The sequence below is a fragment of the Neolamprologus multifasciatus genome, chromosome 6 (genome assembly GCF_963576455.1).
Source record: "Neolamprologus multifasciatus chromosome 6, fNeoMul1.2, whole genome shotgun sequence".
NCBI classification, from domain to species: Eukaryota; Metazoa; Chordata; class Actinopteri; order Cichliformes; family Cichlidae; genus Neolamprologus; species Neolamprologus multifasciatus.
In genome coordinates, this window is record NC_140444.1 from 11,493,167 (window position 1) to 11,511,196 (window position 18,030).

General features: G+C 40.1%; 2 protein-coding genes and 1 long non-coding RNA gene across 5 annotated transcripts in view; 1 reads left to right on the forward strand and 2 right to left on the reverse strand.

Moving 5' to 3' along the window:
- LOC146516523 (nucleoredoxin-like protein 1) lies at nt 1-3,566 on the reverse strand. The gene is made up of 3 exons (XM_085163544.1): nt 1,235-3,566; nt 1,040-1,129; nt 1-914 (listed from the first exon to the last, which is right to left on the reverse strand). Exons 1-3 carry the CDS (start codon nt 1,660-1,662, stop codon nt 545-547), a joined length of 888 nt encoding a protein of 295 aa, XP_085019670.1. The 5' UTR covers nt 1,663-3,566; the 3' UTR covers nt 1-544.
- LOC146516524 (procollagen galactosyltransferase 1-like) overlaps nt 1,602-18,030 on the reverse strand; it is a 23,728-nt gene continuing 7,299 nt past the window's right edge. The window contains exons 1-10 of one of the 3 annotated variants that reach the window (XM_085163534.1): nt 17,361-17,477; nt 15,327-16,210; nt 12,281-12,485; nt 12,063-12,182; nt 11,079-11,155; nt 10,867-10,973; nt 10,368-10,500; nt 9,187-9,314; nt 7,114-7,320; nt 5,299-6,989 (exon numbers count right to left, since the gene is read on the reverse strand). In XM_085163534.1, the coding sequence (XP_085019660.1) occupies nt 6,719-6,989; nt 7,114-7,320; nt 9,187-9,314; nt 10,368-10,500; nt 10,867-10,973; nt 11,079-11,155; nt 12,063-12,182; nt 12,281-12,485; nt 15,327-15,584 (1,506 nt within the window). In that variant the 5' untranslated portion in view covers nt 15,585-16,210; nt 17,361-17,477 and the 3' untranslated portion in view covers nt 5,299-6,718. Of the gene's footprint in view, nt 6,990-7,113; nt 7,321-8,349; nt 9,107-9,186; nt 9,315-10,367; nt 10,501-10,866; nt 10,974-11,078; nt 11,156-12,062; nt 12,183-12,280; nt 12,486-15,326; nt 16,211-17,360; nt 17,478-18,030 lie in introns of those variants that run through there. The other 2 variants (XM_085163531.1, XM_085163533.1) reach the window with 2 other exon arrangements.
- Nucleotides 17,638-18,030, forward strand: part of LOC146516525 (uncharacterized) — an 18,616-nt gene continuing 18,223 nt past the window's right edge. The window contains exon 1 of the long non-coding RNA XR_014874651.1: nt 17,638-17,892. This is a non-coding gene — a long non-coding RNA (uncharacterized LOC146516525). The remainder of the gene's footprint in view (nt 17,893-18,030) is intronic.

Consider the following 18,030-nt stretch of genomic DNA (forward strand, 5'->3'; position numbering starts at 1 on the left):
TACATATATATAAAACAAAGAATGATGGTTGTTAAAAAAATCATCAGTCTGGTTGTTGAAAAAACAGTTCCCAGTTATTATTGATACATCCATCCATCTTTTCACTGGTATCCAAATTCAGGGTCATGAGGGGGCTGTAGCCAGTCCCAGCTATAACAGGGTACACCCTGGACAGGTCAGCAATTTATTGCACAGCTAACGCATAGAGACAGGCAACCATTCACACTCACAGGGAATTTAGATTCACAAATTAACCTAAACCCACTCATGTCTTTGGAGTGTGGGAGAAAGCCAGACCACCCAAACACAGAGAGAGCATGCAAGCTCCACATAGGCTGGATTCAAACCCATGACCTTCCTACTGTACCACTGCATGCGACTGAAAATCATAAATTCCTAATTATGAATTATAGCAGTTAATCTTGATAACATTTCTGATCACTTTTCTGGAACAGCAGATAAAAATTTCTTTCTAAAACAAAAATATTTCTCCTAAATGTCTGAGTGATAACATACAGAATATATTATATGATATATGTTTTCCTCATCTTATCCTCCAGGTATTGTTATCTCCCTCTTTTCTCTTGGTATCCCATGCTCCATCTTTCTCCTCTTCGTTTCCATCTTTTCCCTTCCCCCATAACTTCCACCATCTCTTTTTGCGTTTGTCGTCCTCTGTCTTGTACTTGAGCCTCCTCACAGGGTCAGTGGCACTGCGCAAGTTAAGGTTGTCAAACTCCTCGTTGAGCATGAAGCTCCTTTCAACAAGTTCGGCCGATTCCTGCCAGTTTTGGAAACAGTCACAGCCGAAACGACAGATGTCCCGCACAGCGTTTGGAGAGAGGACAGAGCCGTCGGGACGCAGGACCACTATTGTTGGTACATCCTTCACTTTAAACATGGTCTGCAGTTCCCTGAAAAACAGAAATAGACTGGCATGAAAATATACTCTAATTTTGTACAAAGAGTGATGTGGTCCTCCAGACTTGGTTGCACTGACAAACAGCTTAAATATATGCACATATATTTAAACACTCACTTCCTGTACGGGTCCTCAAAGGCCAGAAACAGAACCTTTTTGTGCAGCTCTTTGAGGAATTTGTCCTGTTTCTCCTCTGATTGGTCCAAACTAGAGAGAGAGAAATCTTGAAATCTCAAAACTGATCAAATAGATATATTTATGTAAATGAATATGTATAAGACAGATATATAGATTAAAAAAAGATGTGGGAACCTGATGTAGATGAGTGCGAGCAGTTTCGGGTATTCGATGTACACTGGATCTTTCAGTCTCTTAAAGAAGTCGTTCAGAACAGGCACAAACTCCAGGCACTTTTCACATTCAGCAGATGCAAAGAACAGCATGACGATGCGATTCTCGAGAATCCCCATGATCTCGCGCTCAGTGTTGAGTTCGTCTTGGTCCCAGTTGTTCTCGATGAGAACTCGGTTTAGGAAAAGGTCAACCATGATGAAAGACAGGAATGTTAAAGGATAAAGGCCCTCTGTGGAAACAAGGAGGGTTAGATGAAGTTTTATGTACATATGTTCAACAATATACATGTGTGGTGCCTTGTACAGCACATTCCTGAAATAATTACTTTTTGCATCCTGTTGCATCCATAAATGTTTCATTTTGCAAACTGTGATTGAGGCTGACATTAGTGTGAAACCCCTGAGACCTTGTGTAGTCACAGGGCATTGAATTTCAGGTTTTCAGTACTTCACTCTGCTCAATAAAGTGTTTTATACTTTGTAGACGTCACTGTTTTGTGCAGTAAAACGAACCCATTGTCCACACTTGAGGACACACTTTTCATAGGTAATGTTTTGTTTTTAGACCTGTCAGGTCAAACTGATCCCAAATAGCTACGAGATATTGAAAATCCATCCAAAACAAGAGCTGAGGTCTCAGGATGTTAAATCTGAAATATTTTAGTGTCTTGTGAATTTCAACAAATATGCACGACAAAATAAGCAAGAATCAAGTTTGGAGTGTCTGTGACATTTTGGGTGCACTTACAGGTGAATCCGGAGCATTGCTACTGCCCACGCAAAACAAAAAACAGTCAAAACAAGTTTGACAGATTATTTGTGCTCATGTTGGATTCCATCAGCATCAAAGAATAATTAAGAACATCTGCTTCAGGGCCTTTAAAGCTTAAAAATTGCTAGAACCATTTTTCAAAATGTCACTGCTTTGGTGTTTTAGAGGTGCAATCTGTAGACAGTGGTTACATCTATCCTGAACAAATTACTTTTGTTTACACAAAAAGTTTTTTGATTATGTTTTTTGGAGAGGGGGGATTTCAAACAAAGCATCAGCTGAGTCACTATTGAATCCTACTGTGACCGAATAGCGAATGGTAATTTACATGAAAATAATGAATGATTACCCCACACCGTTGTATAAAAAATTGATCCAGAGGGACTGATACCACATTTTGTTTTTAATCATGACCATTTAGCGAAAGGAAAGCAGCAGTTCCAATTATTTTGTCAAAAATTATTTCAGTTTGGCTAGTTATTAAGATGCCACCATTACGAACCAGCAGGCCAGGTCCCTAAATTGGGAGTAATTGTTTGATAAATGCTGGTTCCTTTTAAAGGAGCAAATTTTAAGATTTATAAAAAAAAATTTAAAAAGGAAACTTCCTGTTGTCCCATTGAAACACGGTAATTTGACAAACTGACAATACAACAGCCCAGCTAGAACGAGTTAGTCAGTATGAATAAAGCTTTTATGAAATAGTGTTTCCAAGAGCCAACTTATGGTTTAGAACAACCAAAAAAAAAAAGACCCATAAGAGATAAATTTCAGATATAGAAATACAGTTCAGGCCAAAAAGCTAAGAAATATGCTTTATCTGTCTTGCCCAGCCTGTATTTCTGTTGCAGAAGTCGCTGCTGGCTGTGAATTGACAGCGATAACCTCACAAATTAGATTTGGCTCTGTGGCTTTGAGCTGTGCCAGATCTATTTGAGACTACCATTCTGCACTGAAACGTCCGAGGCTAATGTAGGAGAAATACATCTGAAATTGAGCAGCACTGGACCTTACCTGGAAAAAAAAAAGAGGATTTACTGTAAGGCTTAGAAAGGTCAAAACTTAACTCTTACATTTGGAAAAGTTATTTCACAATAATCTGCTTCACTTTTCGAAGCTGATCAATAGCTCCTGATATATACTAGCAAGACTGCCGTGTCTTGTTAGTAGCTAATTTAATAGGCCATCAATCTTTGTACGTGCAGTGGCAGCTAAATATACACAAGTAATTTACCTCACCTTGAAACTCCTCGGCTCTCACAAAAAAAAGACATAGAGGGAATCCAGATTTTCTCCTGTCTTTCAAGACATTATATTATTTCATATGCCTTTTTCCCCCTCTTCCTTTAAATCCTGTGAAGCTTGTTATTTTAGTGGCACCTTTCACTGTGTCTTCACCCCTTTCTCTGTAATTTCTTCACCCTGCACTCTGTGGTCCTCTAAGGGAGATTACAGATAGCTGGAGGTGTGGCAGTGCTGTAATTGAGGGGCAGAGGATGTGTGTGTATGTGAGTGTGCCCTAAAACTCCAGCTAAACACTAGAAATCTTATTACTTAAAGACAAGAAGGGAGCGAGTAAAGGAGGGATGGAAAAAGAAGACAAATTGGATTGCAAAGGAAGGATGGGCTTGTTTCAATCTTCCCTTCGCAGCTTAATTTGCTGGCTTGAGTCTGATATCACCCATTAAGCCATCAAAGCATAATACTTATTCTTTTGTATCCTGTTTTTAAGGCTGATTTAACAGGCAGGGTGCAGAATTAACTGAGAGACTGAATAGTTTTGAGCCTGGTTCCCGGTGAACTCCAAGCTGTGCTGTAGGAAAGTGCTTAGCGAGCTGCAGAGGCACTTGCAGAAAGTACCCGGGTTAATCTCAGGGAGAGGGTTGAGGTAAATATAGAGAGAGAGGGAGAGAGCCCTAATAGGATTAGTCTGAGTCACACAGACATGCGTCACTGCACATGAATGCACAAAAACACATGCATACGCTCCTTTGAATAATAAATGCTTTGGATATGTGACCAAATGCACAAAACACATGCTGAAGCTTTTTTTTTTTTTAGGTGAGCCTATAAGCATGGCTGTACTGTACAAGTGTCGATGTAAGTCAGTTATGCTTCTCTTATCATCAACTGTAATCTTTGAGAGCAAGAGATCTCAGACCGATCTCAGACATGTGGTGAAAGCATCATCTAAGAAATTAGTATACCTGAGGTTATCCATGAAGTGGGTCTGGCAGTTGGTGGAAATGGCCCTCTGGCAGTGTGTTTGAGCGTGATTGCAAGTGATATCAAAGTGGATGTACACTGTTACAGTGGTGGATGCTGATTTTTGGCCAAACATTCAAGTAAAGAGGTGAGGATATGTTGAGGTAATCTATGTGAGTCAAAAGCTCAGACTCCAGAATGCTCCAAGCACTCATATTACAACAAATCGTTCCTAAAATTGGCTCTGTTTGATGTACATAAATAACCCTAATATGGTCACAGCAGGTACAGCTCCCACCACCTCAAGTCTTTTGATTGCAAGAGGCTGCCAATCAAACAAATATTTGCTTAAAAGAAATAATGGATGAACTGATGTGCTACACCAAAGCTTACTGTAACATAAACATGGATTATTGCATACTGTTAATCATGTAAAGCTACTCTCGCAGAGGTCAAGACTAAAAATGTCTCCCTTGAGTATAATTTCTTTAACTAATTAAATGTTTTTGTTTTAATCCAACAACAAACTCTTGATCTCAGATGCAAATATCATGAAACTGTAGGGCAGTCGGTGTAGAACGAGCACGCTTCACTGGTCAGTAATGAGTAAGCCATAATGAGTATAAACACAATGAATGGGGAGAGGTAATGGTGGCGTGCTGTAACCAAAGCTTACCATTATGTAGTTACAGGGCAGGCAAACACCAGTGGGCACTAATTAAATAACTCTCAACATTCATGTCTGCGCTTAAATAAAACTGTAGTGTGCCAATAAAGGAGGCAAAGCAGATACTTTGATATTTTAGCCACTGCAGCTTTAACCACAGCCGGCAGCGTGTCAGTGCTTCCATGTACATTTAACTGAGCTTTGAGGTGCTGATGCTCTAGCGTTTCCCTGTTTCAGCCTAACTTAAATCCAGTGGAGAAAAAATGTCAACCAACCAATCCTTTCATATCAAAGGCGTTAGTCATCCTTTGGTAAAAACAAAGCAAAAAAAGACACACTTTGAAAACACAGAGAACAGACAAGACTTTAGAGGTATTACAAAAAAATCTATATTCATTTGTTTTAACAAACAAAAATGCAACCAAAGCTGCAAGTCTGGGTTAAAACTGCAATATGAGCTGAGAACTAAGGAAATACAAAAATCAATCCTGCTGTTATTCAAGTGTGAACAAATCCTTTGGTAACAGTTAAAACAGATACATTCATCAGTTACAAATAAGTAAGCCTAAAATTAATCTCCCAAAACAAAACATGTAGTAAATAACAATGGCTGCTTGGGCCTAAATTAAAGATCAAGGTATTAAGAGTCAGAAAAGGCGAACAGAGGTGATTCCCAGCCACAGACTGAATATGAAAGATAAACGTAGCCTCGTGGTCTGAAAAGGGAAACCAGTGAGAATGATCTTAAACTGACATTTTTTCCCCCCAATGGCCAGCAGAGAGCTACTCGTTCTTCTACTTCTCACTGGTTTCAACCACAGTTTGATTTCTTATGATTTTCATTATGTAATTATTGTTAATTTTAGAGTAATTCAGACAATAAAGGATGAAAACCGTAAAAAAAACAAGCTGAAGCATTCAAAATGCTCTTCTGATGTCACAGTGGCCCACACCATCTTCCCTATACAGTCTATGTTCCCAACCTGGATTTGATCACAACATAAATATGAAGTTTCACGACATGAATTTACAGAAAATTTATATATATCGATATCATCGATATTTATCAATATGTTAATATGGTTTTTCTTATTTTTTAGATTTGCTGGTTTATTTTAGTCCTTCTAAACTCCAAAAGCTCTTAAACTGAAACTAATGAATGACCGAAAGTCTCTTGGTGGAACGGATCCATCCAGTGAAGAGGGATAAGTGGCCAAACATGCCGGGAACCATGTTGGGAAATGTTTTGGTGATTGTTTTCTTCAGAGAGAGAATTTTAGACAGTAGAAGAAGAAATGTAATATAACCTTGTTATTCTTTAGGAGGTCACATTTTAACTCAGAACATACTGCAGCTTTAACGTGTGATTTAGGGAAAGTATTGGTGAAATTGCTCTGGACAGTTGAAATATTACTGGAGTGTCTTTTGGAGATATGCAAAACTGCATGTGAAATTCTCATGTTAAAAACTATTAAGAGACCAGCGGTGGACAAGGGACGTCTATGGGATGTAATAAATAAAACAAAAGCTGACAGCTGACTCTTCAAGAGTTAACTCTACATCTAACCTCCTCTCTCAAGAGAAAGATTCAATAGTGAAGAGAGAAAAATAATTTGTTCCTCATCAGCCCATTGTCCATCTGTTCCACTATGACTCCTTTATTCCACCGCTTTCTGTTAGATTCCCTCCATATTTTCTATTTCCTCCCACTATCACAGCTTTGCTCTATTTCCCTCAGTCTTATCTCTGAATGCCAGAGTTCTTTCTCTCTAACTTCTCCTCAAATCTTCCCTCCTTCATCACAGCTCGTCCCGTGCGCTCCAGTTCTCCAGTTCAGATTGCAATACGTCAGAGTTTTGGGCTTCGAAACTCAGCTCTTCTTGCTCCTGAGTTTTCCTGGACTTGGCTCGGTCCCAGTCGGTCCTGACTGACTCGTTGTCCCAGACTACTGATGTTTCCGTGTCACTGATGTAGCCCGGGTCTCCTGTGTAATGGGTCGGATACACCAGAAGCGGCTCAGCAGAAAATGCACGCAGGTCCCGACGCTCAAAGTGGACCATGTACTCTGATCTGATGAACGAGACAAGCGGGGATGTGATTAGATTTACAAGAGCGCCACAGAAAAGAAATCACAAAGAGGAGGCAGATAACAGGAACAAAGAGAACACGTGGAGAGCAGATGGGCTAAACTTACACTGGGTGTTTGTTGTACATGACAGGAAGGAACTCATCAACAGGCAGCATCTTCCTTAGAGGATCTGCACCGAGGAGCTTCTTGGCTCCTTGTAACGACAACATGTAGCCAAGAGTCCAGTAGGAATAGTCGGCCTCCACCAGATTGTGGATGTTTGGTAACGACTTCTCTCGATGATCCACCTGCATTCGTTTCCGCCCAATATAACTGCAAGAGTTGTTCACATATAAGAGGCACAGATCACAGATTTGAAATGACAGCTAATAACAGTAAATCTACTCTACTGTCTTAACAACTGAATCCAGATAGAAGAGATGGCAGGCATCAGATTTTAATATGACCCTTTTAGTTTTATCCTCTTGAATTAACTAAGTGAACTTATATTTTAATTAGCAACTAAGAATCAGCACACAGATGAATATTGTTTCAATTTGTTTTAAAACCCACTGTGAGCAGGCACACTGTGATGCTTCAGAACATTAATGTCAAATTCTGCAGTGATGGTCTAACTGTGGAGGAAAAGTACACAACGCAAAACCTTTAGAACTACCTCTGCCCTGATGCGCCTTCTTGGGGCTTGGATACTTGCTGGGAAACTCTCATCAACAGTGAAGATTAGGGTTGGGCAATATGTAAAAATTTTCCAACCGACAATTGTCAGTCCAATAATCGGCAATGGGCGATACATGTGCGCATGTGCAGACTTTTTGATGGGCGGAGCAATGTAGTCATGCACGTGTTTACAACACAGAAGAAGTCCAAACATGGACAAACTAATTTGCCCAAAAAATAAGGGATGTCAGCGTTAACGCGGTCATCACGATTAAAAATTTTAACCCATCTAGAGCGCAGAATGAACAAACTTTGGACAAACTGCCCGAAATGCGTTGACAGAGACATTTCAGGGATTTTGACTCAGTCTGCGCTCCAGATGGGTTCATTCTTAATTGCGATAGTTGTGATGACGGTGCGTTAATGCTGACAACACTAAAATAAAATATAAAGTTGCCCATTTGGGATGAAAGAGGTAAACCTAAGGATCTAACCAAAGCGGTGTGCCGCTTGTGCAGACGTATAGTGCGAGCAAAGTACTCAAACACAACTAACTTGCATGAGCGTGTACGTGTCCACCATCCTGCTGAGTATGCTAGGCTATCACCAGCTTCTGCAGCTCCATCAACAAGCATTTGGGCGTATTCTGAGGAGGGTGCATTTGCTCGCAGATGAAAGAGGATGCTGTTGACTGCTTCTATTAGCTCCATCATTATTAGCAAACTTACTCATGGGCAAATAAATAAATAAATCGCCCTTGTAAAAACGATCACCGATGGGCTCAGCCTATCGTCAATAGTCGATATATTCGTCCAATCGCCCAAACCTAGTGAAGATGTGCACTGGTGATAATGGATATCCACGGTGAAATTACAAATGGACACAAGTAAGTAGGCAGAATGGGACCCACATCCCTTCTCTTGCCAGTCAGTAGCAAATGCATCAATTACAACGTTTGTGCAATTATAGCCTAAAAATGACTCCACATAGCAATATTGAAGTTCTATTGATAATTTCCACTTAATAATGTGATTGTAACAAATGTTTGTGTTTTAACAACATTTTTTCACACTCGCATAGCGGGAAACTCTTAATGAGATATCAATGAGTCTCTGCTGCCACTATGACAAAGAACCCAGCAGCAAGAAAATTCAATCAATTCCTCCTCAGCTGTTGAATTCATAAGAAAAAAAAAACAATATACAATCGGGCTTTTAGAAATACTAAATATAGTTGCAGCGCAGTTCAAGCAGACTTTGCTGCAACATTTGAAGGTGAGATTAGATGAGTCTCCCGAACAGCTCTTATTTCGGATAGTTTCAATGAAAATGCCGTTGGACGGTGCTCAGGAGTGGGATGCTGCACTGGATTATTCCCACAAGTGTTCTCAGCATCTGACTGGTGGCGTCTGAGATATCGTGTGACAGATGGTTGGATTTCACTGTAAGAGGATGATGGAGATGATAATCCTCTCTGTTTACTACACTGTGTATTCCCTCAGTTCACTGAAGCATCACTCACATGAGATCCCAGTCCAGCTTGTGTGATGTCACTTCCTGCAGCAGTGCCTGAAGGCGACGTTTGAAGAATACTTCAAAGCGGAGGTCGTCCTCGATGACCAGAGAGGTCTGGAGACCTCGGTCTACTATCTGAACGAAGACATATGGATATGGAGCATTACAGTGCTGCCACAGGTGAGCCTGTGCATAAAATCCATCATGTACTTAGGTGGATTTAGTCTAACGTTTGTTAAATCCTTTTTGACCTTTAAGGGTCCTTCGTACAAAATGATTACAAATGGCTAATTTTCTATAATTACACATAAAAGCCTGTGTGTTTGTTCATTCTCCCAAAATAACAGGAGTGGCTGAATACAGCTGGTTTAATTACTGTACTTACTGAGCTTTTTCCTGACAAACAGTGCAGCTAAACTATGAAGTCTTTTATAAAGTTTTGGGTTTTTTAAAAAAAAAAGATTCTTTATGAAAACTACCAGTTGACCATGACTGGGCGCACACGACATAGGTTACAATTTGGGAACCAATTGGCTGCTAACTATTTTTGATGGCCTCCAGTGTAGCCAGGATATCCAGATAGTGGATATCCGGTTTGTGACTTCCCGGTTAGTGTTTGCAAATACACATACAATGGAAAAGGCTCATGAAAACGCAATAAGTCACTGGTTTTGCAACTGCATTTTGGCAAATACAGTCCCTTAATTGCTCTTCATGTGGACTGTTTAAATGCATGCAATCAAAGTCTATTCAAACATGATTGGTAAACAGAGGCTGGACAACAAGAGAACTGTAATTGGAGAAAGCTACCAGTCTCCTTTTCTTTGCTTATACATCCTACATAATCACATGCAGATAGCAGTTCATAGAGATTACATGCGCTGCAACGCCCTTGAGTAGATGCATGCCGGGTTTGCCTCGCTTGTAATTCCTCTCTCTTTCCTTGCACTTTTCATTACAGCAAGTATCCTGTAAAAAATTTTCATCATGAAAATAGTAATAATAAGATTTAACTACAAATTTGTCCCAAAAAAAGCAGCGCTCTCATTGAAACATATAGAAGACAAGTTTATTTGCCGCTCAAGCCACCTTTCCTCATGCAATCTCAATTATTGTGTTTTTAACAATAAACCTTATCTAAGACGTGCAGGTAGACATAATTGCCTTAGGCCAGCTCAAGAGTCTCACCTCCTTCCAGATGTTGTAATGAGACAAGAAACAACCCAGTTCACCCTTGGTTAGAGGTCGACCGTGATAAGGGTCTTTGTATCCTGGCAGCATCTTAAGCCCCATAGACTCTATATCAGACTTGTTCAGAGCTCTGAGAGAAAGAGATGGACATTGAGATTTAATATGGAATCGATACTCAAATGAAACAGTGAATAAACATGTACAACACAAATATATTTGTAAACCATACAGGTATCAGGACTGACTGCAGAAACAAATCAATTATGAATAACTGAATAACAGCCTAACTTTTGGACAGCCCATGCAAAGGTTAGAGACATAAATAAGCAAAAAGTATGTGGCTCAGGGAATCTAGAAATAAGAGCAAGCGACCAGCTGCTTTTCACCTGGTTGTTTGTCTCAGCCCGGGCTCACTACATCAATTTACACTGCATGTTGCAGAGGCACAAATCAGGAAGACACAAGCGGTGGGGGAGGAAGAAAATGAGAAACGTACTTGCCATCCACAGCAGCAACAACCTTACAGCTGATCTCCTGCTCGTACAGAGTTCTCAGCATTCGCTCACGACGGTCAGCTCTCCGCACCAGATTTATCATAAACACCTGGGTGCACGCAGATGCAAAACACACACATCTAGATTACGGTGCACGTATTTATGTGTGTGAGAGAGAGTGAGAGAGAGTGAATGAGTGTGTGTGTGTGTATACCTCATCAAAGCCTATCTTGTTAGGCTGCTTGGGAGGAAGAGACAGGAAGCTGGAGGGCTCCAATGGTGGATTTTTTACTGTCAAAGAAAAAAGGAGGGGAGGGAAAAAAGAGAATGAGTAATGTGTTAAAACAGGATTTCCCATAATGTGGTTTAGGGAACAGCAGGGGTCCACAAGATAGTTGTGAGGGATTCCCCTATGAACGCTGGAAAAAACCTACACTTTATGTTTTCCTTTGATTTCCTTTGATGTAGTATTTTGCAAGATACTGGTAAGTATTAAAACCGTGTTATAATCAGGTTATTATTAGCTTGTATTAGTATTCGTTGTGTGGTTTGTCTTTCTTTTTCTAAAAAGTGATACTTACATATTTTATTCATTTTCAACTCTATATTTTTACTCTGAGATCACGCTGGAGTAGCTTTTCATGATTCACAGTTAAGAATAATTCATATCTAGCGTATATTGTGCTTTCATTCTCTTTCTGAAACATGCCTCTTAGCTCTTCTCCCTTACAGCCATCCTTCCCTTTAAACTTTCCTGTTTGGCTATCTCTCACAAACAGATGGTACTGTACTCTGAGCTGCACGTCTGAGATGACCATATCATCATGCCTACCGTGCTCATTTGTCAAGCGTTATACAGCATATGGCACTGCTTTGGTAGAAGGTCACACCGCTCTAACTCAGTGCAACTTCACATTTATTTTGTTACTGAGGGAACAGCAAAAGACGACAGTTGGCTGGCGTGAGGATTTAGTTTTGATGGAAATTTTTTTAAATGCAACTCAGTGCTACAGACCAGACGAGGCCAGTGAAAGATATCTTGAGTACCAACAGATCAATCCGTTTGAATATAACTAGCTTAAAGACTTCTGAGACATAAACAACTTTATTTGCCTTAATCACAAGAAAACTTGCACCCAACGAGTAAACACAAACAAATCACTTTTGCATTTCTGAGCGCTTTGATCTTTTGACTCACCCATGACTTCAAGGTGAGTATGCAAAAAGCTCTCTGCCTCATCCTGCAGGGTAGCATGAGAACGCATTGGCACCGGGAAATGCCCATAAGTCTCCTTGTTGCATATATACATCTGCACATCTGTAGGCAAGAGATGAAAAACAAGCTTACACTTTCTTTTTAGAGAACTTTAATGGACCTACCACATAAAAACTCCAGCTCTATTGCCTTTAACTCACCTGCCATGCGCGCTGAATAGGCAAAGACAATGACATCATCCAGGGCCCAACTGTATTCTGGGTGTGGTGGATAAAAGGCCAGCTGACGGGAGGCCTCTTTTCTAAGGTCCATCAAGTAGGTAGAGTGGACCATTGGTACAGGAAAACAGCCACGACGCTCCTGCCTGCGGATGGGCATATAAGCTGGTGTGCGCCTGTAGTAACCCTGCAGAAAGTGCAGAAACACTCTGTGCTATAGTTACAAACAGCTCTCAGCTGTGTCCAATTTATAAGGTGAGCAAGAACCTGAACTGAAGGACTAGGATTTGACTTAAAGTTTCTGAATGCCTGTAGCACTTCGTAGGAGGTTGAAATATCTACATATTTTTTTAATTTATGACAAAAGACATTTTCGAAGAGCAAATATTGAAATTCTGGGTTGCGCTGACATGGAAAAGACATTGACTGATTGCCTTCTGGCAACAGGCCTATTAACTGTACTGAAGGAAATGTTCTTTAGAGGAATCAGACTGTTGGCTGAAGATGGTTTATTTTGTCTAGAGGACAGTCAGCGTCCTCATGTCTATTCTGATCTGAAAAGAAACAAAGATGAGTTCTGAAAGGCGTCCTGCCAAGACAGGAATAGATCACTGACAGCTTGTGTGATGAATCAGATATGCTGTCAAAATCATGGCAGCAGTGTCTGCATACTCAGGGAAACATGTTTCAATTCAATTCAAAACAATCTACTTTGGGTAATAAATAAATAAATAAATAAATAGAGGTATATATTTACTCATTTGAATAAACAGAGACAGCAGTGGCGTCTGGTGAAGCAAGTGGTAGCAAGTGGTAGCAAGTGGCGAAAGAACAAATTTTTAAAAAATGACTGTTTATGCTGTCTGTGTACCATCGTGTTATGTTAAATATTATATATGGTAATATTACTTCACCAGACAAAGCAAAACTTTTAATTTCCTAAGGAATTCCACGGCATATACAGTCGACAGCCACTTTGTTAGGTGCACCTTCAGGGCAGGATGTTAGGGCAGGATTGGACCCCCTTTTGCCTCCACAGCCACCTTAATTGTCCATGGCATAAATTCAACACAGAGCGGGAAACATTCCTCTAAGACTCAGATCTATGTTGACACGATAGCATCACACATTGGCACAAATCTCTTGTTCCCAAAAAAGATTGAGATCTGATGACTGTGGAGCTCATTTGGAGCTCATGGACCACTGTGGATATAAAGCAGGGGTCTCAAACTCCAGTCCTCGAGGGCCGGTGTCCTCAAACTGTCCCTGTTGCAACACGCTTGAATAAAATTAGTAGGTCATTAGCAAGAGTGTAGAACTTGATTGCATGCTGAAGTGGCAACCCTTAACCCTTAAATTTCAGTAAATGTAAGTGTTTGAAAAAAAATGTACTTCAAAAAGTAATTTTATTGCACGATGTTCATTCGCTCATGGCTGAAATACCACCTCAGCATGCAGTCAAGTTCTATAGTCTTACTAATGACCTATAAATTGTATTCAGGTGTGTTGCAACAGGGACACATGGAAAAGTTTCAGGAAACCGGCCCTCGAGGACTGGAGTTTGAGACCCCTGGTAAAAAGGGATGGACATGGAAATGGGTCCAAAGTGTTACCACCCGGAAGAGTCGACACAAGGCAAGATGGGTCCACGCTTTAACGTTGTATTTTTCCAATTCTGACCCCACAATCCAAGCGTTGCAGCAGGAATCAAGACTCATCAGACCAACACTTTTCCAGTCACCTACTGTCCACTTTTGGTGACGCAGCGCAAATTGTAGCCTCGGTTTCCTGTTCTTATCTGACAGCAGCATCATTTTCAACAGTTTCAAAGTTCAACATGATGTATGTTCAAATATGTTCAGTCTGACCATCCTCCTCTGGATAGCTTCTCTTCTTCAAACCATTCAATGTAAAGCCGTACAAGCAGGTGTACCTAACAAAGAGTATATAGCACCTACACATCAAACACACTCCATTCACTACACTGGTAATAATAAAGACTCTACCACACCTTCAAATTGGTTAATTTACAGTGTTTCTAAAGTTAGGTATTGTACAAATATAATTTCCTGAAGCACAAGAAAAAAAACACTATGTAAATGTTCTCCTAGATTATTTTTCAGTGTTTGGAGGACGGCAGGAAATGTGTTTTTCTTCTCCACAGCAGAAATATTAAAATTTTACAGACTATCAGTAGCCAAGAAACTAAATAGTGGATTTCATTATTCATCCAGGATATAAAAAGAGGTTTTTAAGACACGTTATAAAGAGACTAACCTTGATAACAAGGAATATTCAGATTGAGGGACGCTAAATCTAATAGCTTTTTAAGGCTGCTTTGATTAAATTTAAGCTCTTGCATTTACAAAAAGGCTTAAAAAACACATTCTAGAAGTACAGCATTCATTTTTTAAAAAGCAAAGAATTTGTTGGACAAAAACTAAGCGGAAAATTAGAAGAAAAGTATAAAACACTATTTCCTTTCAAGCAACTGACCCCCTGGCTTAGGTTCTCCATCCTCCCAAGCATAAGAAAATGACACATAAATCTTATCTATCATCTGAAGACATCTGAAAAATGGATTTAGAGACGTAGCAGCAATTTCTCAAAAAGTTAAGATCTTAATTTTGCATCAATTTAAGGCTTTAAAGATCTGAAGACAACCGATGATGAATAATCTTTGCAGTCTCTTTTTTTTTGTGTCACTGTGATTAAAACCTGAAGCTAGCAGAAACTTAATTAAGTGTTATAAATTTAACGATGCACAGAAAAAGGAAAAAAAAACATCCAAGAGATGCACCATCTTGCGGTTTATCATTTTGAGTCGGTGGATAATAGCATTTTCTAAATACTCTTATTGTGCTGTTGTGCTTATTGCATTTTAGACTGTTCTTTGCCATCTGGTTGTCACAAATTAATACATTACTCACACATCCAAACTGAATGAATGCATAGCATGTGAGATACCACATAGCCAAAATTTAAATGGGGTGTAAATGGATAGCAGCTCAAAAGAAATCTGCAGTACCTGTGAGGTCATGCCGCACCAGAAGTTGGAGTATGCAGCTCTGGACTCCAACATGGGAGCTACAATGGTCTTGTTTTCCCTCATCAGCTTCCACAACACATCCTGATTGGTGAGCAGATTGTCACAGTCGGCCACCTGCGGACAGACGAGAAGGGCACAGTATTGACTATCGCACACAAAGGTACACATGTAAGCACCCAAAATGTCAGCCATTGCTTCACAATAATTGACTGAGCCACGGCAACATGGCTTGATCATTAGACACTGCAAACATAGGCCGCTCCTTCTTAGAACTTTTCACCTCGAAGCACGTAATTTTTTATAAAACCCTTACAAACAGACTGCACTAGTATTTGCTCATTTTTACTGAGTTTCTGTTCTGAATTGATTTTCAGGGAAGATTTTTTTGTTGTTGTTGTTTTCTGTTTTTTGTTCAGTGCCAAAGTCTTTGCCTCATTACATCTCAACAACGACAACAGATGCACTCCAACAAGTGCTCCCAGACAACTATGTGTGTGTATGTCTTCAGCATAAAATGTATCTTCTGATATTGACTTTTTGCACATGCACCTTCAGTACACTTACATTAGGCATTGATTTTCAAGTCTCTAAAATTCTACTGAAGGGACAAAGCGTAATTCCTCTGAAGGATATTCCCTCGTTTGGTCTTCGGATGATGGTAGCAAAGAGTGCTGTTAAACATATGGGTCTAAAATCTTCTATTTACTGTGTGCATATGGTTCACATCATTTTCATACTCATAAAGCTATTCAACGGCTCCTTGTGCTTTGTGAATGGGGGTATTGTTGCTATGAGAGAGACCAAGTGTTTATTAACAAGATAAAGGTGATTACTGTGCAACTTTCTACCGATTACCATTTTCACTTCCCTCTATTGGGACTAGGGGTGGGTTTTTATAATCGATTTATCGATTAAAATCGATTCTGGCTTGGATAACGTAAAATCGATTCATTAAAATCCTGAATCGATTTTTTAATATAAATTTATTTTGCCCGAAATGCCAGAATCTCTGGTGAAATCTCACAAAATTTCAACAACCACCAAACAGCTAAGACAGTAAATGAGAGCAGGAACATGGATTCTGCACAAAGACTTAAACACACAGCCCAACCGCGGATCAGAATCAGTGAGATGTCGCCTTTCTCACAGTCGGGGCTGAAAGCCGACAGCGCGCTGATTCTGATCTGTCGGCGGTCCGCGCTTTGTGTTCACGCCCTTTATGCGCTGATTCTAAAGCTGTTAGTTTGATGTCTCTCCAAACAATATTGACCGAACCAGCAGCAAAAGAAGATCCAAACTAGGCTTCACATAAACAACGTCATGAATTCACTCTGACTTTTATTGTTTTGCTTCGACCACGATGCACAGCTCTCTCTCGCATGCTCGCTCTCTCGCGCGCTCTCTCTCCCTCTCTCTCTCTGTACTGTTTTCTGCATTATTCGCTTGCTTGTTAAGCACAAGTCTATCGTTGTTTACAGCGCTGTCGGCCGACGTTTTTTTTTTTTTCGCTTTATATACTTCCGAAAATAAAACCTAATTTCTGCCGTTCAATACCGAACAAATTTAAACTTTTTAAAATTATGCAAAATGCAAAACGCTCAGCCTTGTCTCTAATAAAACCGCTGTAACTACAGAGGTAATGTTCATGTGTTGATTAATGGTTTTCTTTCGTTTTTGATCTACTGCAGAAAATTTTTATAAAATCCCAGAACAGGAAAATCACCTTCATGTTTTTCTGTGTTTTATCCTCAGCTACTTTGACACAAAGGCCTCTGCTGTGATGCTCACACCTTTGATAAAGTCTTGGTGTGTCAGCTTCCTTTTTATAGATACAAAAATATGTAAATGTACTGATCTGAATTATAATATTTCTGACTGTCAAAATTTCCCAGATTCAAATCAAAGTGAATCGAATCGAATTAAATCGAATCGAATCGAATTAAATCAAATCGTGGATCGATTCGGGACCCTGTGAATCGGAATTGAATCGATTCTAGAAATCAGTGACGATACCCAGCCCTAATTGGGACACCTGGACCCAATCCATGTGAGCAGGAATATACACCACAGCTTAACAGAACCACCAGACCCCCACAGAGCATTCAGCGTTTTCCTATAATTTGCCAACCATATGTGCCTTGGCCTTGGCCAGTGTTTGTCCCAATAAGTCACAGGAACTTGTGCTAGAAATGTAGCATAAATGTAGTTAGTTTAAAAAGAAAGGTTTCTCAGGACTCTATGCAGTACATCCCATGATTCATTCAACAGCTTGCAGAACCATCTTTAGCAGCCTTGGAGTAATTGTTTTTCTGTTTAAAGAAATTCTGGCCCACTCTTCTTTACGTTGCTTCAGGTTCGAGGACATTTGTTTATTCACGCCTCGCTTAAGGTTGTGCCACAGCATTTTAATTAGGATGAGGTCTGGGCTTTTTCAACCACTTTTCTTCTTGTAATAGATTTGCTGCTGCGCTTTGCATTCCTGTCATGTAACAAGACACAATTTGGGTCAAGCTTTAGCTGTCAGACAGCCTCTAGCATAGCAATCGTGGCTCAAGAGTTGGGAGTTCGCCTTGTAATTGGAAGGTTGCCGGTTCGAGCCCCGGCTTGGACAGTCTCGGTCGTTGTGTCCTTGGGCAAGACACTTCACCCGACAGTAGGCACTTCACCCGTTGCCTACTGGTGG